This window comes from Zalophus californianus, chromosome X (genome assembly GCF_009762305.2).
Source record: "Zalophus californianus isolate mZalCal1 chromosome X, mZalCal1.pri.v2, whole genome shotgun sequence".
NCBI lineage: Eukaryota > Metazoa > Chordata > Mammalia > Carnivora > Otariidae > Zalophus > Zalophus californianus.
In genome coordinates this window covers 1377885-1402371 of record NC_045612.1, presented here as the reverse complement: position 1 = coordinate 1402371, position 24487 = coordinate 1377885, and the positions used below count along the sequence as shown (strand labels likewise).

Below are 24487 nucleotides of genomic sequence, written 5' to 3'. Positions count from 1 at the left end.
TCTCCCTCTCCCTCTCCTTCTCCCTCTCCCTCCCCTCTCTCTCTCTCTCTCTCTCTCTCTCTCTCTCTCTCTCTCTCTCTCTCTCTCTCCTCATGAAATAAAATCTTTAAAAAGGGGGGGGCTTGTGGCCTAAGGCTGACTTGTGGGTGCTATAGAAGCTCTCCCTGAGGATCCCAGACCAGTAATGTAACTGGAAATGGGGAGAAGTGAAAACTAGGCATGGTTCAGCCATGTTTCGACCAGCCTTGTAGGAGATGGGCCCTCTGGTTAGCCCTTGAATAGTTTCTTGTGTTAGAGTTGTAAGGCAGCTTTGACCCACATCCCTTCTGGGGCCTCCTCTCCACATCCTTGGCCACTTTGGCCAGTGTCCAACCTAACAAGCTCCCCCCACCTGAAATGGCCCATAGGCAAGACGACCTTCCGGCAAGTAGTGCGCAGCTCCCCTTGGTCTGGGAGAATTGTGTGTGTTGTCTGGTACAGTTGTGTACCAGGGTTCCAAAAGGAGCATTAGTTAGGTTCAGTGTCATGGGGCAGCAAAAACAAGCCCCCGAGAATCCCTTCTAGGCCTGATGGCCTGTGGTTCTCCAGCCAGAAGCGGGTCCTAAAGAGATCTGGTTCCAGAGTGGGCCACAGTGGTGGCGGAGTGCCTCTGCTGGTTCCCCAGGCTGGGCTGGGTTGCATCAAATCCACTGGCCTTTTGTAATCATTACTTAACAGACATTTCTAAGGTTGAAAGTTACTTTTATTTTTGACCTTGAGATGATTCCAAGCCATAAATTTGTGTGTAAATGGCCCTGATAATCCTGCTAGCAGGTTTTACTGAGCTCTGTCTCTGGGAAATGAAGCTGGGGAAGGGAGTGTTCTATACCAACATCCTAAATAGGCTCATAGGTAACATTTTGCTAAGCGTTCTGTAGTCCCTTTACCTGCACGAGCACGTACTCATACAGCTGCTGTTAGTTACAGAAGTGGTGCATCTCTCTTCTGTATGTGCCTGTAGCCTTGGTACCCAGCCGGAGCCACGCCTCGTACACGTGCCCCCAGTGTGGACTGACCATACCCTGGGTGGGGTGAGGTTGGGCTGCACCGTGCTTGTGAACATGGGCTTGACAGCAGGCAGCAGGGCTGTTTGAAGCTATTTTCATTTATGGGATGACAACAAGCTTAAACATTTTCTGTTCGCTAGTTACTGTGTGTGTGTAAACTGCTTATCAATCCTTGTGTCTGCTAGAATCTTAATATTGATTCATACGGATCCTGCGTGCAATAAAAATGGCCCTCTGGCACATCTGCTACATGTACATAATACCCCTCAATTTAGCTTTTGTTCTCAGCGTGTAAGTTTCCTTTTTGTCCTATAATAAAACCTTTGGTCTGCTGTGATTCCCTTTTCTGAGCCCTGCAGTTGAGCCAAAATCACCTGAGCCCCCTTTTCTCCCCCAGCCCTGGAGCCTGCTCTATCCCCACTCTTGACACTAGCTGGGGGCAGAGTGGCATGGGTCTAGCCTCAGGGCCCCTGCCTCCCTCTACATTCTAATGCCAGGCAGGGGCCCAACCAAAGAACACAAGCCAAACCAAAGAAAAGGCAGATGGAGAAGGGTTGCAGTCCAGTGGGGTAGAGCTATCATCAGATGCAGGAGGGCTGCAGTTGAAGCCTCTCAGGAGTCTCTCCGGCTCCAGAGCAGTCGGGGAGCACACCGGAGAGAGCAGGGTTTGAGTCCTGAAAGCAGCACAGTCCTCACATCTGTGGGCAGCAGGCTCGGGGCTGGTTCAGGCCACCAGGCCCGGCGGGGGGAGCAGGAGTAGCAGCAACAGAACAGCCAGGCCAAGAGGCTGGACCCTGGGTGCCGCCTGGTTCAGCTCCGCTTCCACAGGGTAGTGGTCGCTGATGTTGAGGGCCTGGGGGTAGGCGGCAGGACAGAGCATCAGTGCCGGGGCTCAGGGACTTCCCTGGGAACCCGTCCCGGCCGCCCCGCCTCACCTCCTCCTCGGTGAGTTGGAAGCTCTTTGGGAAGTTGAAGGCAGCCGCGGAGCGTAGCAGGCTCTGGCAGCGATCCCCATGCAGCACTATGCGGTCATAAGCGCAGTGGGTGCTGGCCCGCACTGTGGTGTCCTCATCGTCGTCAATCGCCCAGTGGAAGCCCGCCTGAGTCCGCAGCACCAGCTCACCCAGGCGCTTTTTGGTCAGGGAGGCACAGTCAGCATTGAAGTCCCCGAGCAGGATCATGTCCTGGAGGCGGGGGGGGGGGGGGGGGGGCAGCAGTTAGACCTGGCCACCCAACCCTCCTGTCCCCAGCCCTCCTGTGCCATCTGCCCAGCCCTACCCTGCTCTTCCAGCGCTGGGAGACATCCAGAAACACGTCGTACAGGGCATTCAGCTCTTCCTCTACGGCCTTCGGAGTGGTGTGCAGCGGGACCAGCACCAGGCTGCGAAGGACTGCAAGCCCCAGGAATGGAGGACTCCCACCCACTCCCGGGCACTCCCCACCCAGCCTCTTTCCAGCAACCAAGCCCTCGGCACAGCCAGCCAGACCCTCCTTCCGGCTCCCACATAGCAGGGCCACCCTTCTTCCCTTCCTACCCTTGCTGGGAAAAGTGAACTGGGCCACAAAGGGCTCCCGGGCAAATAGATCATCCTTGTCCTCGTACACGTAGGAATCCAGGACCTGTGTCTTGTGTGACCTGGGAAACCAAGGGATGAGAAGCAGTGGCCCCACATCACTGATCTGGTTTGCAAGTGCCTACATCAGAGCTGGCACTCAGCGAGGGGCCCTCCACTACCAGCCCGATTTCATGTGACTGCAGCCTCTTAGCTGCTTTTCTAGAACTTGTTTTTTATTGAGATATAATTCACATTCCATGGAATTCACCCGTTTAAAACGCACAATTCAATGGTATGGAGCAGTCCCAGAGAGGGGCTGCTCGAGAAACTGTAGGACCCGGAGTCATCAAATCTGCCAGGATAGGGAAACCCAGGGTCAGGGGCCCCGAGGCTCTGGCGGGGGCGGGGGGCAGATTAGACCCACAGAAGAATTAGGACATTCACAGGGTTGTGAAACCATCGCCACATTCAGTTTTGGAAACTTGTTATGGCCGGAAAAAGAAACCTTGTACCCATGAGCAGTGGCTCCCCAATTTCCTCCTCTGCCGCTGGCAGCCACTGATCTGTTTTCTGTCTCTAGATTTGCCTGTTCTGGACACTTTGTGTGAAGGGAATCAAAGCAATATGTGGTCTTTTGTGTCTGGCTCCTTTCCCTTAGCACACAGGTTTTCAGGGTCCATCCATGCCGCAGCACGGCTCAAGCTTCTTCATTCCTACTTGTGGCCGGGTAACATTCCAGTGTATAAAGAGCCCACCTTTTGTTTATGCAGTCAGCAGCTGATGGACACTTGGACTGCTGTTTCCAATCTGGGGCTGTCATGAGCATTTCCATGTGGATGTGTTTCTGTACCCCCCACCTTGTATTTTGGAGTGAATTCTAGACATATGATTTCATCTGTATGAATAGGTCTCCTGGGGCGCCTGGGTGGCTCAGTTGGTTAGGCGACTGCCTTCGGCTCAGGTCATGATCCTGGAGCCCCGGGATCGAGACCCGCGTCGGGCTCCCTGCTCAGCGGGAAGTCTGCTCCTCCCTCTGACCCTCCCCCGTCTCATGCTCTCTATCTCATTCTCTCTCTCAAATAAATGAATAAAATCTTTAAAAAAAATAAAAAATAAATAGGTCTCCTTACCTGACCACCCCCCTTGCCCTCTCCATCCTGACCCCCGAGGGCTCCCCTGCCCTAGGCTATCCCAAGGACTTAGGGCTATCTCTGGAAACTGGGTTGGCCCAAGGTCCACAACGAGCCCCCACAGTGGCTTCCACAGGTGAGAGGCAAAGGAGCCCCACATCTGTGCGCGCAGAACGAAGGCCTCCTGCTATAGGGACACATGGGCATCAAAGCTGGTTAGGGTAGAGGAGAGTAAGATCCCCGAATAAAACCACTGAGGAGAAAAAGTGCAATGAGAAGGTGAGGGCCACCCCAGGAGGAAGGACCCTGTAGCTGTCGGGACTGCAGAGGCATCTCGCACCAGGCCAAGTGCCAAGCCCAGCCCGGCCACCATCTGTGCTTACCGGTAGACGTACACGTACTTCTCCATGTATGTGCTGCGCCCCAGAGAGGGGCTGCTCAAGAAACTGTAGGACCCGGAGTCATCAAATCTGCCAGGATAGGGAAACCGAGGGTCAGGGGCTCCGAGGCTCCGGCGGGCGGGGGGGGGGCCCAGATTAGACCCACAGAACCCTCCTCACCGATTGAGTTCTCGAAGCAGGAGGGACATAGCACTGCCAGAAGCGTCCACCACCTCCTGCAGCACCATGATGTCGCAGCGAGCCAGGATCTGCAGGACAGCAGAAGGGCCGGCCCCACTCAGTGCCAGTGACCCCAGGAGGAAGGTGGGGTCCCTGGGGAACTAGCACTGATGTGGCCAAGAGTGATACGGCTCTCTGGCTGAGGCCCACAGAGAGCACCGGGACCAGCGAGGACTTGGGAGAAGACCGAGTGCCACCCCAACCACACTGCATCCATGTTACAGAGGAGACTGAAGCCAATGACAGGGAAGGAATGTGCTCCACGCCTCTTGATGTCCCCTCTTCTCTGGGAAATGCCCCTGGCCAGGCAGGGCAGGGGGGTTTGGGTCGTGGGTACAGCTTTCCTTCAGTGATGAACCTACCCGAACGAAGGTGTCCATCACATGCTCTCTGGCTGCCTTGGAAAGCGTCAGCCGCTGGGCATTGAAGGCACAGATGCGAAAGGCCTCAGCCCCACCAGGCAGGAGAAGAAGGAGCACGGCTGGGCAGTGCATGGCTGTGTGGGGGCTGCTGGGACCCTCTGGAGGAATCCAGGCCGTCCTGGGGTGCGGTCCCAGCTAGGCTCAGTTCTGCTTCTGAAAGGACATGGCAGCGTGGGACAGAGGAAGTGATGCTCATCCTGCTGCCCAGCACCAGCCTCCCAGAATGGCCAGCATCGCAGATTTCCTGCCTTTCTCCCCGTGGACAACTTCCAACATCAGCACATAGGGCTAGACTTCATTCTTTTTTCCTCTGAATGATTTTAAGTGGGGCGCCTGGGTGGCACAGTCGGTTGGACGTCTGACTCTTGATTTTGTCTCAGGTCACGATCCCGGAGTCCCGGGATCAAGCCCCCACATCAGCGGAGGGGGGGGGGGTCCCTGTTCAGCGGGGAGTCTGCTTCTCCCTCTCCCTCTGCCTCCTCCCCCTTGTTCATGCTCTGTCTCTCTCTCTCTCTCAAATAAATAAATAAAATCTTTTAAAAAAAGATTTTATTGGGGCGCTTGGGTGGCTCAGTCGGTTAAGCGTCTGCCTTCGGCTCAGGTCATGATCCCGGGGTCCTGGGATCGAGCCCCATATGGGGCTCCCTGCTCGGCGGGAAGCCTGCTTCTCCCTCTCCCACTCCCCCTGCTTGTGTTCCCTCTCTCGCTGTGTCTCTCTCTGTCAAATAAATAAAATCTTTTAAAAAGATAAATAAAAAATAAATAAATAAAGATTTTATTTTTAAGTAATCTCTACATCCAACCTGGGGCTTGAACACACAACCCTGAGCTCGAGAGTCTCGTGCTCCACTGACTGAGCCAGCCAAGTGCCCCTTCACTTCATTCTTTTTAATTGTGGTGAAATACACATAGCATAGAATTTACCATCTTAACCATTTTTTTTAAACCATCTTAACCATTTTTAAGTATACAGCTCAGTGGCATTAAGCACATTCACACTGTTGTGCAACCATCACCACCATCCATCACCAGAATTTTTCCAACTTCTCAAACTGAAACTCTGTCCCCATTAACACTCGCTCCCTATCCCCCTCCCCCCAGCCCCTGGCACCCGCCCACTGTCCTACTTTCTGTCTCTATGAATCTGACTACTCTCAGCACCTCATAGGAGAGAAATCATACAGTATCTGTCTATTCGTGACTGGCTGATTTCACTCAGCATAATGTCCTCAAACTTTATCTATGTTGTGGCATATGTCAGAATTTTTGTCGTTTTTAAGGCCAAATAGTATTCAACTAACGGTGTGGATAAACCACACAGATTTCAACTGTATGGATAAAATATTTGACTGTATGGATAAACCCGGGTTTACTTTTTTACATTCCCACCAACAGGTCACAAGAGTTTGACCGCACAGCTAATTCCAACTTTTCACCACCATTAGCAATAGGAGGATCACCTTCAACATCTCTCTCTGCTTGTGAGATGCTATCTTTAAGACAAACGCATTTTGCCCCCTCTTTCTCTTGGTTTATCTTTGTTTCAGATGCACCCAAACTTTGTCCTGTCATTTGGGTTCAGCCCCTTGCTTGCTCCCTATCTGTGTCATTTTCATTTAAGCAATGTAAGTCCCTCTACTTCGGTCTGCCTGCTTTTCTCTGTTACCTTTGTAACCAAACTCAAGGGGTTCACCACTTGAGGTGCACCAAATTGAACACAACCCAAGGAAGTATTGAAAACAAAGAGGTTTTTAGTTCTTGTTATAAGTAAGGAGACAGGGAGATGACTCTCAAAGCACTGTCTCCCCATGAGGTTACTAATGGGAAGCTTTTATCCAGTGTATTAGGGGGTCAGGGCAGGGAGCTTACACAGGCAGTTTGGGTTCAATTGTGCATGCCTAGCATGTCAACATAATAGTGCATACAACATATGTTCCAAAAAGGGTGGACAAGGGGCGCCTGGGTGGCTCAGTCGGTTAAGCGGCTGCCTTCGGCTCAGGTCATGATCCCAGAGTCCTGGGATCGAGCCCCACGTTGGGCTCCCTGCTCAGTGGAGAGCCTGCTTCTCCCTCTCCCTCTGCCTGCCTCTCTGGCTACTTGTGCTCTCTCTCTCTCTCTGTCAAATAAATAAATAAAATGTTTAAAAACAAATTTAAAAAAAATTTTAAAAAAGGGTGGAAAACTCTGCCTATAGGAGAAGATTTTAGTATTATAATGAGCTAAAGGCAGTTACTTTAGGACAAGGGGGGGGTTCCATGCTCAGTGCCAATCCAGCTCAAACTGGCTCACATAAGCGGCTATCAGGCAAGACACACCTAGCAAGGGGCTATCAGGTGAAACACCTAGTTAGTTGGGTGTCTCCTTGGCTGGAACTGTTGGTTCTGCAAAATAAGCCATATTCCTTCTCTGCTTTTGTCCCTTCCTCCCTCCGTTCTACTGACAGCTCTCAGCCCTCTTATTTTTTTTAAGATTTTATTTATTTGGAGGGGGGAGAGAGGAAGAGAGGGAGGGAGAGAGAGAGAGAGAGAGAGAGAATCCGGGGCGGACTCCACAGTGAGCACAGAACCCCACATGGAGCTCCATTTCACAAGCCTGAGATCACCACCTGAGCCGAAACCGAGTAGGACGCTTACCCGACGGAGCCACCCAGGCGCCCCTTTCCGCCCTCTTAAGCCCTCTTATTTGAGTAATTTCCCACTGCATCCCAGGTAACATTTTGTCACCTCCCTCTCTGCCTTCCTCTGTCTTTCTTGCCCTCTCTTCTCTGTTTTCCCCTCTTTGTCACCTAGTCTCTGCATCTCTTTCATACTCCTGGCTGGGCTGAATGCCTGTCTCTCCCTGGCCACCTGCTCCGTCACTCAGGCTGGCTTGGGTGCCCTGCCCTGGTTACTATTCTAGGATGTATGTGGACACTTGAGCAGCCCAGGGCTGTGAAGGGAAGGCTTGGAGGCTCTGGCGTCAGGGGCCCGCACAAGGGCCAAGGTCAAGAAGAACCGCAGTTTCTGGCCTCAGCCCAAAGCCTAGCCCAGGCTCCCAAGCCCAAGCCTTGGCCCCAGGGGTTCCCTTCCCCTCTCACCCCTGTCCTCAGGCCGGGGTCGGGGGGTGGGTAACTTTCTCCCTCCCTCTGCTCAGCGGGCTCCCATACCTACTCAGACCCTCAGACCAGCTCGTATCCACGCCTGCCGCAGCTGTAAGCGGATCGCAACACCTCTACGGAATCGCAGCAGCCGTCTGGGCAGGAACCGTAGGCGAGAAAAGAGGAAGAGGCTGTCTTCCCGACCCACCCGTCCGGCCAGGCCGGTCGCCCCACCCTTCCTGGCGCTGGGGCTCTGCCCCGCAGGGCCGAGCGCTGGACTCCACCTTCTCTGATCCACGTGGAAGCAGGCGCCGGCGGAGCCCTGGAGCTGGGGGCAGATGACAGACCTGTGAGTCACAGAGAGTAATCGAGCCTCCGCATTCCCATAATGAGTAGTTGCCTGTGCCAAGGGTGCGCGGGGAGGAGGAGCCGGCGCGCAAATGCAAACCCGGAGCTGTGCTCTCCCAGGCCCAGCCCGCAGTCCCCGACACGGGCTGCCTCTAGGCAGCATCTGGTACGGAAGACACAAGAGCCCGAGCTTGTGCCCGTCGTAGGGGAGCCCTGCGGCGAGCCTGGGGGCTCCCCCGAGGACAAGAGCCTCCTCTCCATGTCCTCAGGCCGGTTGCCAGTGTGGCTGCACACTCCTACGCCCTCTGGAGACCCCAAGTGAGCCAGCCTTTCTTATTTTTGAAGCACAGTTGTATCGATTTAAAAAAAAAAATGTTTCTAGGGTCGCCTGGCTGGCTCAGTCAGTAGGGAATGCGACCCTTGAATTCAGGGTTCTGAGTTCAAGCCCCACGTTGGGCGTAGCGATTACTTAAATAAAAAAGAAGAAGGAGGAGGAGGAGAAGGATAAGAAGAAGAAAAATAAAACAGTAGACTGCTTAGCGGATACAAGGCTTTCTTCTGGGGTGATAAACATGTTTTGGAAATAGAGGTGGTGGTTGAGAACACTGGAAATGTACTAAATAACGGAAAATACTATATTATACATAGTATCTTTATTATTTGGCATATGTTGCTACATATATATCACATATTGCATGTTACATATATAGAAACATTGTACATATCTGTAATATTGTAACTGTAAAATTGTGTGCAGATAACTATGTAAAAATTACATAATGTAACATATCACAGGTTATATACATAAAATATGGTATAGAATATAAAATGCCACAAAATATTACCAAGCGGTTAATTCCGTTATATGAATTTTGCCTCAGTAAAAAACAAAGGGAAAAAGAACTAAATAAAAGTGCCCCGTCGGCTCCAACCTTTAGTGGTGTCGGGCAATTGCGCTGCGTAGCCCAAGTTACCTATAGAGACCTTTCTGGGGACGAACTGAGACACAAGGGAAGCGCAGGCGCCGGCGGCCGGGAACCTGCTTCTGCGCTGGAGCGGGGCGGGGCCACACGGCCCAAGGGCCCGCCCCCGCTGCCGTCAAGCGGCCTGAGAGCATTTTGCGACAGGCCGCTGGGAGCCGGCTGCCGTCGCTGGCTCGGTTTCCGGCGGGGGCCCGGGGCCCCTGGCTGCCACCGCCGGCCCCTCTCGCTTCTCGCTGCGACCCCCCGATTCCTGACCTCGGTGGCGCCTCCTCTGTGGCGAGAGAGCGGGGGCCGGCCCGGCTCTGGCCTGACCTGCGAGGTGACCTTGGTCGAGTCCCCTGTCGCGCGGAGCCCGTCTGTGGCGCGGGCCTGCCAGGGACCCGGTTCTCCAGCGGTTGAGGACACAAACCTAGAGCGGCCCCACAGGCTGCCCCGTGGCAGGGGAAGCGCCGGGCTGCCTGGGGGGAGCGGGGGAGCCCGGTGTGGGCGGGGGAGATGCCCCTGCGTGTGAAATGGCCGTTCCCCGCCGTGCCGCCGTTCACCTGGACTCTGGCCAGCAGCGTCGTCATGGGCCTCGTGGGCACCTACAGCTGCTTCTGGACCAGTGAGTGGGCCCGAAGCCGAGGCAGAGTCGGCCACGGCTCTCCACGCCCAGCCAGAGTTGGGATTTGGGGTTGTGGGCGTGGGTAGGGGCTAGTTTGGCTGGGGGGAGCCCTGGGACCCAGGGAGAATGAGGCCAAGACCTCTCCCCACAGTCCGTCTCTCCCCCCAGAGTACATGAACCACCTCACCGTCCACAACAAGGAGGTGCTGTACGAACTCATCGAGAACCGAGGCCCAGCCACGCCCCTCATCACTGTCTCCAATCACCAGTCCTGCATGGATGACCCTCATCTCTGGGGTACCGGGCACCAGGGTTCTGGGCACAGGGAGGCATGGAGAGAACCCGGGAGGGGGCCAGACAGAAGCAGAACAAACTGCCTTCTCACTGGGCTCTCTCTACAAATCCCTGGCATTCCTGTTTCTGGGGTGTCCTGCCCCAAGGATTAAAATAGGATTTGTGGCCCCTTCAGTATTCTCTCAGAAAATAACTTGGCAAGGGCCTCAGAAATTTGGAGGGACCGAGGGAGTGAGGAAACGGCTGCAGGGCAAAGTCTGATTGATGGCTGCTTTACTTTGATGCATCAGGCCTGTGGAACCCTCCATTCTCTAAACTGTTGGAGGTCCCACAGAGTATTGAAACAGATCCGAGAACCATAGGGTATCTTGTCAAGGAAGGTCTGGGCTAGAGGCTGGGAGACGTGTGTCCTGGTTCCAGGTTTGCCCCAGGCTGAGTTTGTACCCTTTAACCAGCGTCATTTGGGAGCCCACTTCACCTAGAAGTTCCTGCTCTGCTGACCTCACAGGGAGTTGCTTGGCTCCAGTCACCCAGATGGCGGGGTAGAGGGGTGCCCAGGGCTTTTATTGATGAATTCAGGAGGTTAGACTGTTGTAGAGCTCATGGGAAGCCAGTTGGTCAAATCGGAGCCTTTCAGAGCCCACCCTGGCCACTGGGCAGAGAAGGGCCTGTAGAGTGCCACAGGCAGATACCAGGAGGCCAGGAAGGAGCTTTTAGAACCATTCAGTAACCTGGACTAGGGTGGGGGCAGTAACAATGGAGGGAGAGGTGTAGAAGAATAGGCAGTGGCAAAAGATATCAGGGTGGTAGGCAGGCCAGATGTGAGGACTAATAAGATATGGGTGGGGATGGGAGGGAGGGAGAAGCCAGGGACAACATGGGGTCCAGCCCAAGGGACTGGAAGATGCTACTTTCAGCCATAGGGAAATGGTAGTGCTGCTGCCCCCGCTCCTCATTCCCTGAAACTGAGTGACAGAAAAAGATGCTCCCTAGGGACCAGGCAAGCTGGGGCATGAAGCCTTTCCTTCTCTAGGGATCCTGAAACTCCGCCACATCTGGAACCTGAAGTTGATGCGTTGGTGAGGAGGAATGGGCCCCTCGCAGTAGGCCTGGCAGGCCTCACCCGTCTGTGCCCAGATTTGCCCTCCTCCTGCTCTGCCCAGGAGGCGGCGTCCAGCAGTACAGGCAGGGCACGGGGTGGGGTTCCACAGGCCCTCCTGTGCCTCCTTTCCACATGGCCGACAATGTCAGGCATCATGTTGCGGGGAGGGCAGGGAATTAGGGTGCAGGGGAGGCAGGGATGACTGCATCTGTCCCTACTTCAGGACCCCTGCGGCTGCAGACATCTGCTTCACCAAAGAGCTGCACTCCCGCTTTTTCAGCTTGGGCAAGTGTGTGCCTGTGTGCCGAGGTGAGCTGATCCTCCAAGAAGGGGCTCGTGGGTGAGTGAACCTGGGGAGGCACTTCGGCCTTCTCTGGTTTTCTTCAGAGCGGCGACTGGTGGCTGGTGCTTCTGGCTGAGCAGTACTGGGAGTGGAGGGACCAGGTGGGACATGGAGCCTGGGCACAAGGGGAGCCAGGGGCCACTGCCCCACTGGTGTGTGTCCCAGTTGCGTGGCATGGCTGCAGAGGTGGCACTGGCGGCTGGGGGAGTGAGGGCCTCGTGGAGAGCACTCAGTTCCTGGGACTGCCTGAAGGCTGTGTGAACCTGGGACTGTAGCATTAGAAGCCAAGGAGGCATTGTCCACAGCTAAGAGACTCACTGATGGCAGTGTGGCATCATTGTTCTGTGGTGGTGGTGGCGGCATGTGCTGGAAGCTGCAGAGTTTGGGAAAACAGGCTTGTGGGGTGAGGGTGTGACACTGGGTGACTACTCAGCACCTCTCGAGAGCCTCAGGAGGTAGGGACCATTTTGATCCCCATTCTCCAGATAAAGGGGATTGGAGGAACTAAGCCACCGGCCCAAGGTCATGGGGTGAGAGGTGGCAAAGCCAGGATTTGAATCCAGGTTGCTCTTTCCTCTGGGGAAGTACAAGATTTTCTAGGCAGAGTACGAAAGGAAAGGCATTCGAGACACAGGAAGAACATGCCAGGCACTGAAGAGGTAAGCGATAAAGGTAGACAGTGTAGGTTGCAGGCCAAATGTGAAGGTTCTCGAATAATCGTGGTAAGAATTTTGGACTCTGTTTTCTCATCAGGGCAGTGATGTGCTTCCGTCTGTGGGTCAGAGAGAGGGAGCCTCCTGGCTGCGGCATGGCTGGTGGATGGGAGCAGGGCCCAGTGGAGGCAGGGAGCCCAGTCTCAGTAATTCTGGCAGCAAAGGATTGTAGCTGGGCCTCTGGAGGCCGCTGTGGAGAGCTGGCGAAGGGGCCTGCTCCGGAGGCAGAGTTGATAGGACTTGTTGATAGATTGGGTGTGGGAAGGGGTAAGGAAAAGACAACTTGAAGATCACACTAGGTGACATCTGATGACACTGAGCCACTGGGAGGATGAGATGAAGGGGAAGCGGTGTGGGGGTTGGGGGGGGTGAATTCTGTTTAGCACGTTTCATCTGAGGAGCCTGTCACCTGAGGGGGGGAGCAGTCCCAGAGGCAGTGGGATGTGCAGTTCTGGAACTCAGAAGAGCACTCAGGAATATATGAGGGACTCAACCACTAACAAAGTTGAAGTAGAGGTGAGCTTGCAGAGAGGGGGAGCGGATGGAGAGCAGGGGCCAGGACAGCGCCTCAGGGCAGAAGCAGAGACACAGGCCACCAGGGCAGCCGAAAGCAATGGCCAGAGAGGAAGGAAGCGAAGCGGGGCGCCTTGGTGCCGGAGAAGCCATTTCTGTGAAGTGGCAGCCACAGGAGGTGGCTGGAGGGGGCAGGGGGGAGTGGAGATAGCAGGGGTGTCCACTCCTCCCAGAAGTTCAGCTCTGAGAAGGAAGAGAGAGGAGGAGGTAACCCAAGGGTGTCAGAGGTCAAGGGAGAGGTTCTTATTTCTACTTGGTCAAAGTAAAACATGGAGAAATGCAATAAAGTAACCTCAAAAAATGAAGGGCTTTTAATGAAAAGCTGCAGTGCCTACCCCTCCAGATCCTCAGATCTCCTCCTTGGAGACAACAGCCTTGAATGCTTTCACTTCTTGCTGCATTTGAAGGCTATTTCATTTCTCTAAAACATAAGCAGAAGCTACAAGGGTTGTGGCTATAGTGACTATGGCATTGTTTATCACACCTCTGAGAGATAGGGACTCTGCTCAGGCTCCTGAGTCTCAGTTCCTCCCTTCTGCGACCTCACACACAGGGCTTCCATGTCCACTTCTTTTTTTTTTTTTTTTAAGTTTTATTTATTTTTAAAGTTTATTTATTTCTTTTAAGATTTTATTTATTTGAGAGAGAGAGAGAGAGAGAATGAGAGATAGAGAGCACGAGAGGGAAGAGGGGCAGAGGGAGAAGCAGACTCCCTGCTGAGCAGGGAGCCCGATGCGGGGCTCAATCCCAGGACCCTGGGATCATGACCTGAGCCGAAGGCAGTCACTTAACCAACTGAGCCACCCAGGCGCCCCTAAAGTTTATTTTTTTAGCAGGGTGTCGAACTCATGACCCCGAGATCAAGAGTCACATGTTCCTCCGACTGAGCCACCCTCCGTGTCAACTTCTTGTCTTGTTCTTCTTTTTGATCTGCATCTAAGTTTTACTGTACAGTTAAAAACAGAAAACAAGGGACACCTGGGTGGCTCAGTTAGTTAGGCGTCTGCCTTTGGCTCAGGTCATGATCCCGGGGTCCTGGGGTCTAGTCCTGCATCGGGCTCCTTGCTCGGTGGGGAGTCTGCTTCTTCCTCTGCCTGCCGCTCCCCCTGCTTGTGTTCCCTCTCTGACAAATAAATAAAATCTTTAAACAAACAAACAAACAGAAAACAAAATCTTTGTTTAAAGACTTTTTTATTTTTTATTTTTATTTTTATTTTTAAGATTTTATTTATTTATTAGAGAGAGAGAATGAGAGATAGAGAGCAGGAGAGGGAAGAGGGTCAGAGGGAGAAGCGGACTTCCTGCTGAGCAGGGAGCCCGATGTGGGACTCGATCCCAGGACTCCAGGATCATGACCTGAGCCGAAGGCAGTCGCTCAACCGACTGAGCCACCCCGGCGCCCCAAAGCCTTTTTTAAAAGATTTTATTTATTTATTTGACAGAGAGAGAGACACAGCGAGAGAGGGAGCACAAGCAGGGGGAGTGGGAGAGGGAGAAGCAGGCTTCCCATGGAGCAGGGAGCCCGATGCGGGGCTCGATCCCAGGACCCTGAGACCATGACCCGAGCCGAAAGCAGACGCTTAACGACTGAGCCACCCAGGTGCCCCAGAAAACAAAATCTTAATTCTAAGCACCTTCAGTGAGAGAAAGTGGGCAGGGAAAAGCTATTTATCAACATAAATGACGTGCAGCAAAGATCTAACAACGTGTTAAAGGAAGTATCTGACATACTTGGCTTCTGTGTTCCAAAATATTCCATTTCCCCCCCAAGTGTAGGCTTTACGATATGACATGAAGTATCAAAGTGATCTTGTACAGGCTATACGAGTAGAAATAGCATTTGCGAAAGCTAAATATTCATGTGTTGTTCCAAAATCATGGTAGTAATATTTTTTCCCTTTTTTTTTTTAAGATTTTATTTATTTATTTGACAGAGACACAGCGAGAGAGGGAACACAAGCAGGGGGAGTGGGAGAGGGAGAAGCAGGCTTCCCACGGAGCAGGGAGCCCCATGTGGAACTCGATCCCAGGGCCCTGGGATCGTGACCTGAGCTGAAGGCAGACACTTAACAACTGAGCCACCCAGGTGCCCCTTATTTATTTATTTATTTTTAAAGATTTTATTTATTTATTTGAGAGAGAATGAGAGAGAGAGCACATGGGAGGGGGGAGAGTCAGAGGGAGAAGCAGACTCCCCGCTGAGCAGGAAGCCCGATGCGGGACTCTATGCTGGGACTCCAGGATCATGACCTGAGCCGAAGGCAGTTGCTTAACCAGCTGAGCCACCCAGGCGCCCCTATCTATTGATTGATTGATTGATTGTACGTTCCATGCCCAATGTGGGGCTTGAACTCAAAACCTGAGATCAAGAGTTGCATGCTCTACTGACTGAGCCAGCCAGGCGCCCCTAAGATATCATCCTTTTTAATAGCTGAGTAATTTTCTGTGTGTGCATGTGTGTATACACCACATCTTCATTCATTCACCTATCGGTGGACACATGGCTTGGTTCCGTATCTTGGCTGTTGTAAAGCTGCAATAAACATAGGGGCTGCATATAATTTTTTTTTTTTTTAAAGAATTTATTTGAGAGAGAGAACAAGCAGGGGCGTGGGCAGAGGGAGAAGGAGGAGCAGACTCCCCACTGAGCATGGAGCCTGATGTGGGGCTTGATCCCAGGACCCCAAGGTTATGACCTGAGCTGAAGGCAGATGCTGAACTAACTGAGCCACCCAGATACCCCTGCATATATCTCTTTGAATTAGTGTTTTTGTTTTCTGTGGGTGAATACCCAGTAATGGAATTACTGGATCGTATGCCATTTTTATTTTTAATTTTTTGAGCAACCTCCATACTATTTTCCACATTGGCTACACCAGTTTACATTCCCACCAACAGTGTACAAGCATTCCTTTTTCTCCACATCCTTGCTAACATTTGTTATTTCCTGTCTTTTTTTTTTTAAGATTTTATTTATTTATTTGACAGAGAGAGACACAGCGAGAGAGGGAACACAAGCAGGGGGAGTGGGAGAGGGAGAAGCAGGCTTCCTGCCGAGCAGGGAGCCCGATGTGGGGCTCGATCCCAGGACCCTGAGACCATGACCTGAGCTGCAGGCAGTCGCTCAACCAACTGAGCCACCCAGGCGCCCCTTCCTGTCTTTTTGATACTAGCCATTCTGAGAGGTGTGAGGTGATATCTCATGGTGGTTTTGATTTGCATTTCCCTGATGATGAGTGATGTTGAGCACCTTTTCTTTCATGTGTCTATTAGCCATCTATATGTCTTCTTTGGAGAAAGTCTGTTTAGGCTTTTTAATTGGATTATTTGGGCTTTTGGTGTTGAGTTGTTTAAGTTCTTTATATAGTTCGGATATTTGGATATTAACCCTTGATTGGAAATATTTGCAAATATCTTCTCCTGTTCAGTAGGTTGCCTGTTTGTTTTGTTGATGTTTTCCTTTGCTGTGCTGTGTAAAAAGCTTTTTATTTTGTTGAGTCCCAATACTTATTTTTGCTTTTGTTGCCTTTGCCTGAGGAGACATATCTAGAAAAATGTTGCTAAGGCCAATGTCAAAGAGATTACTGCCTATGTTTTCTTCTAGAAGTTTTATGGTTTCAGGCCTCACATTTAGGTCTTTCATCCATTTTGAGTTTATTTTTGTGATGGTGATAGAAAGTGGTCCAGTTTCATTCTTTTGCATGTGGCTCTCCAGGTTTCCCAGCACTGTTTGTTGAAGAGACTGTTTTTTCCCCATTGTATATTCTTACCTCCTTTGTTGGAGATTAATTGATCATAGAAGTGTGGATTGATTTCTGGGTTCTCTATTCTGTTCCATTGATCCGTGTGTCTTTTTGTGCCAGTACCATACAGCTCCGATTACTACAGGTTTGCAGCATCTCTTGAAATTTGGGATTGTGATACCTCCAGCTTTGTTCTTCCTTTTCAAGATTACTTTGGCTGTTTGGTGTCTTTTGTGATTTCATACAAATTTTAGGATTATTTGCTCTAGTTCTGTGAAAAATGCTGTTGGTACTTTGATAGGGATTGCACTGAATGTGTAGATTGCTTTGGGTCATGTGCATGTTTTAACAATATTAATTCTTCCAGTCCATGAGCATGGAATATCTCTCCATTTGTTTGTGTTGTCATCAATTTATTTCATAAGTGTTTTATAGTTTTCAGAGTGCAGGTCTTTCACCTCCTTGGTTAAGTTTATTCTTAGGTGTTTTGTTCTTTTTGGTGCAATTGTAAACGGAAATTGTTTTCTTAATTTCTCTTTTTGCTATTTTGTTATTAGTGTATAGAAATGCAACAGATTCTATATGGTAATTTTTTACTTTATTTTTCTTAAAGATTTTATTTATTTGACAGAGAGAGACACAGCCAGAGAGGGAACACAAGCAGGGGGAGGGGCAGAGGGAGAAGCAGGCTTCCTGCTGAGCAGGGAGCCCGATGCAGGCTTGATCCCAGGACCCTGGGATCATGACCTGAGCCCAAGGCAGACGCTTATTGACTGAGCCACCCAGGCGCCCCTATATGTTAATTTTTTAAAAGATTTTATTTATTTATTTGAGAGAGAAGGAGAGAGAGCACAAGAAAGTAGTGAGCAGAGCCAGGGGTCTGCGAGGGTGCATACTGTAGATGTCCGTGGCTCAGTGGATGAGGCTAGAGGGGAGGGGCAGAGGGAGAGGGAGAAGCAGACTTCTCACTGAGCAGGGAGCCCGATGTGGGGCTCGATCCCAGGACCCTGAGATCATGACCTGAGCTGAAGGCAGATGCTTAACCAACTGAGCCACTCAGGCACCCCATCTGTCTGTTAATTTTGTATCCTGCAATTTTATTGAATTCATTTATTACTTCTAATAGCTTTTTGGTGGAGTCTTCAGAGTTTTCCATGCATAGTATCATGTCATCTGCAAATAGAGACAGCTTAACTCCTGCCTCACCGACATGGATGCCTCTTATTTCTTTTTCTTTTTCTTTTTTTTAAGATTTTATTTATTTATTTGAAAGAGAGAGGGAAAGCACAGAGGGAGAGTGAGAGGGAGTAGCAGACTCCCTGCTGAGCAGAGAGCCTGAAGTGGGGCTTTGTCCCAGGACCCTGAGATTATGACCTGAGCCGAAGGCAGATGCTTAACCAACTGAGCCACCCAGGCCCCCCTCTTATTTCTTTTTCTTGTCTGATTGCTGTGGCTAGGATTTCCAGTACGATGTTGAATAAAAATGGCAAGAGTGGACATCCTCATCTTGTTCCTAATCTTAGAGGAAAATCTCTCAGTTTTTCACCTTTGAGCATTATGTTAGCTGTGGTTTGTCATCTATGGCCTTTATTATGTTGAGTTATGTTCTCTCTAAACCCATTTTGTTGGGAGTTTTTATCATGAACAGATGTTGAATTTTGTCAAATGCTTTTTCTGCATCTATTGAGATGATTGTATGATTGTTAGCCTTCATTTTGTTAATGGGGTCTATAGCATTGATTGATTTGTAGATATTGAACCATCCTTGCATCCCTTGAATAAATCCCACTCAGTTGTGGTGAATGATCCTTTTAATGTGTTGTTGAATTCAGTTTGGTAATATTTTGTTGAGGGTTTTTACGTCTGTGTTCATTGGCCTTGTAGTTCTCTTTTTTGTAATGTCTTTGACTGGTTTGTGTATCAGGGTAATGATGGCCTCATAGAATATATTTGGAAGCTTTCCTTCCTCTTCTATTTTTTGGAATAGTTTGAGAAGAATAAGTATTAACTCTTCTTTAAATGTTTGACAGAATTCACCTGTGAATCCATCTGGTCCTGGACTTTTGTTTGTTGGGAGTTTTTTGATTACCAATTCAAATAATCATTTACTAGTAGTCAGCCTCTTCAGCTTTTCTATTTCTTCCTGATTCTGTTTTGAACATGTATCTATTTCTTTTAGGTTGTCCAATTTGTTGTTGCATACTTTTTCATGGTACTCTTTTATAATCCTTTGTGTATCTGTGGTATCAGTTTTTTCCTCCTCTTTCATTTCTGAGTTTATTTGGGTCCTCTCTTTTTCTTGATGAGTTTAGCTATAGGTTTATCAATTTTGTTTATCTTTTCAAAGAACCAGCTCTTGGTTTCATGTATTTCCACTCCGATCTAATTATTATTTCCTTCTTTCTACTAACTTCGGGCTTTGTTCTTTTTCTAGTTCTTTTAGGTGTGAGGTTAGATTGTTTATTTGAGATTTTTCATGTTTCTTGAGGTAGGCCTGTATCACTATAAATTTCCTTCTTAGAACTGCTTTTGCTGTGTCCCAAAGAATTAGGAGCGTTGTAGTTTAGTATTAATTTTGATTTCAAGCTGGATGGCTCAGTTGCACCAGCAGGGTTTAGTAGAGCTGGAGACAACTCCTCTGAAGCCCCCCTCCTACCGGGTAATGCTATCCCAGGTAGGGAAGCCCCTGCTCTCATGATAACCTAAGACACTGTGGTGACTGACTGCTCCTTAACTCCAGCCCCTGAGGGAGCTGCTGGGCCAGGTCCCCATTGGGTTGGCTTGGGTTGAGACTCCTGGATGCCTCACTGGTACCTTCTAAACACTCGGCCTTGCAGAGAACAGGTTAGAAGTCCGTTTCTTGGTGCACTGACCTGAGATAGTCTCAATGTCTGTCTCCTCCTCTTTATGATAGGTCTCTCCCTACTTGATAAGTCTGTCTGTCACTGTCCACTCTATGGACAAGGTTGAGGAGATTCTTACTGCATGTAGTCACAGATTGTCTCCACAGGACTCCCAGTTGAAAGCCAGCACATAGCACTAGGCATCTGTATCTGTGTTGTTGCTAACTGCCAGGCCACCTGGGTCCAGTGTCATGGCCTCTATGTATCCCCAAGGTGCGTGTTGTTAGCCTTGGGGGCAGTTCATCCCCCCTTTCTTCGGCCTAGCAAGTTTGAGTTTTTCCCAACTCTCAGTGACACCGTGTATTGTATCAAATGTTCTCCCTTTCCCAAGAGGCTTCGATAATGAGAGTCTAGTTTCAGGGGGAGCCCCGTGAGGGGCGAAGGGGTCAGCAGGAGGGAGGGATGGTGGAGGCTGAGGGCTCAGGCAGGGCTGGGAGACCTGTGAGGACTGGCTGTGAGGACTGGCCTAGCTGAGACCTCAGGAAAGGGCTGCTGTCCAGGATCTGGGGCCCAGGTGAGGGCTGGAAATCATGAATAGATTTGGTTTGCTCCAGCAGTGCCCTCTGGGCCAGGGGCAGCAGATGGCAGGCTCGCCCCAGGGGTGGTGCATCTGCATCCCAAGGAGAAAGAAGGGTCCAAGAGCTGAAGAGGAAGGGAGGGCAAGGAAAGTGGTGAGCAGAGCCAGGGGCCTGCGAGGGTGCATACCGCAGGTGTCCGTGGCTCAGCAGGTGAGGCTGTGGTGGGACTGACAGGCAGAAGGTGGGGTTGGAGGCTGGTGGAGGAATTGCCAGTTCAGAATTTTAGTTCGAGACAGTTGGAGACAATGATGCTGCCTTGCACATGACGGGTGCTTGGAGGTTTAGAGGTTATTATTGGACAAAGGATGTCAAGGGCTACGGTACAGCCAGAGCCCCCAGAGACAGTGATTGGAGGGTGTCCATGTGTCCGGTGCAGTGGGGACGAGGGAGTCCTTGAGCTGTTGCTTCATTCCCAGGGCAAGCAGGGAGCCCTGGGAGAACAGGAACTGATGGTGCAGGCCTTTTCTCGGCAGGAGATGGCGTCTACCAGAAGGGAATGGACTTCATTTTGGAAAAGCTCAACCACGGGGACTGGGTGCACATCTTTCCAGAAGGTCAGTGGAGTTGGCAGGGTTGCACACCCCCCCCCACCCCCCCCACCCCCAGCTCCCAAGCCTCACCTCTGTCCTCTCTCTCAACAGGGAAAGTGAACATGAGCTCTGAATTCCTACGCTTTAAGTGGGGTAGGCACTGCTGCCTGGCTGGCTGGGATGGGTGTGCCGGTGGTAGCAGGAAGGAGGCAGGTGCCGACCAAGGGCTTGCCTTGCGGAGCTGGACCGGGGCAGTTGGTTTTAATTGGAAGCGGGCAGGGCTTGCTTTGCTATAGGCTGGCACTGGAGCTCTGCTCGTGCCAACATTTCCGCCTCTCCCTGGGGCAGGAATCGGACGCCTCATTGCCGAGTGTCATCTCAACCCCGTCATCCTGCCATTGTGGCATGTCGGTGAGCATCCTTCTTGGGCCAAGTCTGCAGCCTGGGGATGGGGGCGGGGGGGGCTTCCCTAGGTTTGGGAGGGTTTCCACTGGGTGGCAGGGAGAGGGCACCTGGGGTGGCGGGGGCTGGGGCTTCATCTTTTCCCAGGCTGCCCTGCTCCACCCCATGCCTGCTTCCTGGCCTCTGTCCATTGTGCTGCAGGAATGAATGATGTCCTTCCTAACAGCCCGCCTTACTTCCCCCGCTTTGGACAGGTGGGTAGGAGCTGCTGACCCTGCTCTGTCTTGTCTGCCATCTGCCTCGTGTCTCCCACTCAGCACTAGTGAGGCCAGACTCAGGAGGAGCTGAGCTTGAAGCTGCAACAGGGGGACTGAGTGGAACAGAGGGAGGGACTTCCTGGCACCAAGGCCAGTAGAAGGAGAGCGAAAGAAATCAGGCTGGGTGGGCGTGAGCCGTGGGGTTTGAGCAGAACAGAACATCTAGAGCGTGGACTGTAGGACCTGAATGTCACTGAGCCTGACCACCTCGTTTTAAAGAGGGAGCGTGGCCATGAGGGAGCACGCAGCAAATTAGGGGCAGGACTTGGCTTCTGGCTCTCTGGGCTGGTTGGACCACGGCTGTGGGCACTCTCCCTGTTTCTGTTGCCCGATGGTGGCTGGTCTCCCTACAGAAAATCACCGTGCTGATCGGGAAGCCCTTCAGTGCTCTGCCTGTGCTCGAACGGCTCCAGGCGGAGAACAAGTCAGCTGTGAGTTGTCTTTTCTCCCCCGCGCCACCCTTTTCCCCCCTTCCCTGGGCTACCCTGTAGCTGCCTCAGCCTTTCCTGGCACCCTCAGCCTCCCAGGGCCCCTGGGCCAAGTTCCCCAAGGGCTGCAGGCCAGCCCCAGTCCTTCCCCTCAGGTGGAGATGCGCAAAGCTCTGACTGACTTCATTCAGGAAGAATTCCAGTGCCTGAAGATCCAGGCGGAGCAGCTCCACGACCACCTGCAGCCCAGGAGATAGGCATCACCCCACTCAGATCCTGCCCTCGCTTCCTCTTCCTCTTGGAAGGCGGCGGCTGGCCCCCAGGCCCGGGAAAGAGGCAGCTCCAACCCAAGCCCCAGGCACCTGCTCTCAGTGTTGCCCTTGGGTTCTTGCCCGGCACAGCTGACCTGAAGGATGGACTGATGTTTTGAGGTCACATACAGTGTTTTAGACAGACTTGTGCATAACCCCTGATGGGTACCCTGCCCTAGTTGGTGAGCGTTCCCTCCGCTCTGAGCTTCTTCAGTTGAAGGAAGGGTTTCAGCTGCTCCTCCCACTTGGCCACGAAAGGAAGAAGAAATTTTGGCAGGGGCCTCCTTCTTTCTTGCCTTCAGGTGTTCTCTTCCAGGGCTGGCATCAGGACGGAGGGTACTTGAAGGGGGGCAGGTGGCCAGGCCAGAACTTTGGGTAGGGGTCTGTGAGGCCCTTGGCCTGGCATTCACCCATCTGCTCTGACCTGGGAGCTGCTCACCACCTCCTCAGGGATGGCCATCAGCCACCTCTTCCTTCTGCCCACACTTCCCACAGGCCTGGGGTCCTCAGGCAGGGCGCAACCCTGGGCTGCAAGCAGAAGAGCAGCCTTTTGCCAGAAGTGGAGCCCAGCTGAACGGAGCCTGCAGCAAGGGCCTGAGACCCTGTCACTTGCCCACGGGCCGGGGCTCACCAAGTGCTCTGTCTTTTCCACCTCCCTGGCATCACTTGAGTCCCATGGGGCCTGGGTTTTCATGTTTTGTAACCAATAAAGCATCTGTGTTGTGTTTTACCTCTGGCTTCCTCATAGGGGTAGGGATGGGAGGTGGCTGCTGGACAGGAAGGCTGGACCCTTAGAGCAACAAGGGCCCTTGAGCAGATGGGCGTCAAGCTGTCACTTAAAACTTCAGTCATTATCGGGGCGCCTGGGTGGCTTAGTTGGTTAAGTGTTCAACTCTTTTTTTTTTTAAGATTTTATTTATTTATTTGACAGAGAGAGAGAGAGAGAGAGAGAGCACACAAGCAGGGGGAGCAGCAGAGGGAGAGAGAGGAGCAGACTCCGCTGAGCAGGGAGCCTGAGACCGTGATCTGAGCCGAAGGCAGATGCTTCACTGACTGAGCCACCCAGGCGCCCCTAAGTGTCCAACCCTTTTTTTTTTTTAAAGATTTTATTTATTTATTTGACAGAAAGAGACACAGTGAGAGAGGGAACACAAGCAGGCGGAGTGGGAGAGGGAGAAGCAGGCTCCCCGCTGAGCCGGGAGCCCGATGTGGGGCTCGATCCCAGGACCCTGGGACCAGGACCTGAGCTGAAGGCAGACGCCCAACGACTGAGCCGCCCAGGCGCCCCATTAAGTGTCCAACTCTTGATCTCAGTTCAGGTCTTAATCTCAGGGTTGTGAGTTCAAGCCCTGTGTTGGGCTCCATGCTGGGCTTGGAGCCTACTTACAAAACAAAACAAACCTTCAGTCATTATCTGTAATCCCCATAACAAACCAGCAAAAGTAGGGATTAATCTTGTTTCGCAAAGGAGGCAGAGTGAGGCTAACGCACTTGCTTCAAGACCCAAATCTAGTAAGGGAGGGAGAAGCAAATAGCAATTCAATCCCCCCCCCCCCCCGGCTGGTTCCCGGGAGGGACAAGGTCTCTAAAGGGCCCAGCAAGCCACCATGAGCAACAAGCGCTGTGATGCCAGGTGAGAGGGGGAGACACCTTGATTGAGCCTCAGACCCTCAGTAGGAGCAGAGGCTGGGGTGGTGGTGCTATTGGTAGAAGCAAAAGCAAATCCTGTAGAGAAAAGCAAGCTCAGTTTAGGTCTCCAGCCCATCCATAAGTTAAGATCAACCCAAAACACTTCACAAAGATCACCAAACATAAGGAAATGAAGCATCAACAGAAACAACAGGCTGAAACCTGTAGGAACTTCTGAAATTGACAGGGTCAGACAGATCATGGAGAATAATAGAAATGTGGAAAGAAAGAAGGGATGGAACCACAAGAGTGAGCCAGCGGGAAGAGAAGATACAAAGATGATCAGGACTGTAACCGTGTGTGAATCTGTAATTATTTCCAAATACAATGTTTTTAAAAATAACCAGAAGGGGAGGGGCGCCTGGGTGGCTCAGTCGTTAAGCGTCTGCCCTCGGCTCAGGTCATGACCCCAGGGCCCTGGGATCCAGCCCCGCATCGGGCTCCACACTCTCCCTCTCCCTCTGCTCCTCCCCCCACTCGTGCTCTTTTACTCGTTCTCAAATAACTAAATAAAATCTTAAAATATAAATATATAGACTAAATTCCAATCAAAAGCTAATGAGAGTCCAAGCAGATATTTGTACACCAGTGTTAAAAGTAGCATTAATCACAATAGCCAAAAGGTGGAAACAACTAAAGTGTCCATGGACAGATGAATGGATAAACAAAATGTGGCCACATAGTGGAGTATTATTCAGCTACAAAAAGGAAAGAAATTCTTTTTCTTTTTTTAAGATTTTATTTATTTATTTGACAGAGAGAGACACAGCGAGAGA

General features: G+C 51.5%; 2 protein-coding genes across 6 annotated transcripts; one reads left to right on the top strand and one right to left on the bottom strand.

Moving 5' to 3' along the window:
* Positions 1-724: 724 nt before the first annotated feature.
* DNASE1L1 (deoxyribonuclease 1 like 1) lies at positions 725-8152 on the bottom strand. 2 transcript variants are annotated; one of them, XM_027609338.1, is made up of 8 exons: positions 7920-8152; positions 4715-4927; positions 4293-4381; positions 4116-4202; positions 2582-2682; positions 2325-2437; positions 1982-2230; positions 725-1899 (listed from the first exon to the last, which is right to left on the bottom strand). In XM_027609338.1, exons 2-8 carry the CDS (start codon positions 4844-4846, stop codon positions 1771-1773), a joined length of 900 nt encoding a protein of 299 aa, XP_027465139.1. In that variant the 5' UTR covers positions 4847-4927; positions 7920-8152; the 3' UTR covers positions 725-1770. The 2 variants fall into 2 exon arrangements, with proteins under 2 accessions (XP_027465139.1, XP_027465140.1); XM_027609339.1 differs by having other exon boundaries at positions 7924-8152.
* Positions 8153-9317: 1165 nt separating this feature from the next.
* Positions 9318-22752, top strand: TAZ (tafazzin). 4 transcript variants are annotated; one of them, XM_027608198.2, is made up of 10 exons: positions 9318-9785; positions 9954-10082; positions 11113-11158; positions 11405-11490; positions 20508-20588; positions 20676-20717; positions 20913-20975; positions 21168-21220; positions 21637-21714; positions 21903-22752. In XM_027608198.2, the coding sequence occupies exons 1-10, from the start codon at positions 9677-9679 to the stop codon at positions 21966-21968; spliced, it is 753 nt and encodes a 250-aa protein (XP_027463999.1). In that variant the 5' UTR covers positions 9318-9676; the 3' UTR covers positions 21969-22752. The 4 variants fall into 4 exon arrangements, with proteins under 4 accessions (XP_027463999.1, XP_027463998.1, XP_027464002.1 ...); XM_027608197.2 differs by having other exon boundaries at positions 21867-22752; XM_027608201.2 differs by lacking the exon at positions 21168-21220.
* The last annotated feature ends 1735 nt before the right edge of the window (positions 22753-24487 follow it).

Bases quoted from the DNA above. Each gene is read 5' to 3' on its own strand.
- DNASE1L1 (XM_027609338.1), bottom strand. From the start codon at position 4,846: ATGCACTGCCCAGCCGTGCTCCTTCTTCTCCTGCCTGGTGGGGCTGAG. The intron at 2,683-4,115 runs GTAAGCACAGAT...TTGGTTTCCCAG, and splicing joins AAGTACGTGTACGTCTACCG to GTCACACAAGACACAGGTCC. The intron at 2,438-2,581 runs GTAGGAAGGGAA...TGGGGCTTGCAG, and splicing joins GTTCACTTTTCCCAGCAAGG to TCCTTCGCAGCCTGGTGCTG.
- TAZ (XM_027608197.2), top strand. From the start codon at position 9,677: ATGCCCCTGCGTGTGAAATGGCCGTTCCCCGCCGTGCCGCCGTTCACC. The intron at 11,491-20,507 runs GTGAGCTGATCC...TTTTCTCGGCAG, and splicing joins GTGTGTGCCTGTGTGCCGAG to GAGATGGCGTCTACCAGAAG. The intron at 20,718-20,912 runs GTAGGCACTGCT...TCCCTGGGGCAG, and splicing joins ATTCCTACGCTTTAAGTGGG to GAATCGGACGCCTCATTGCC.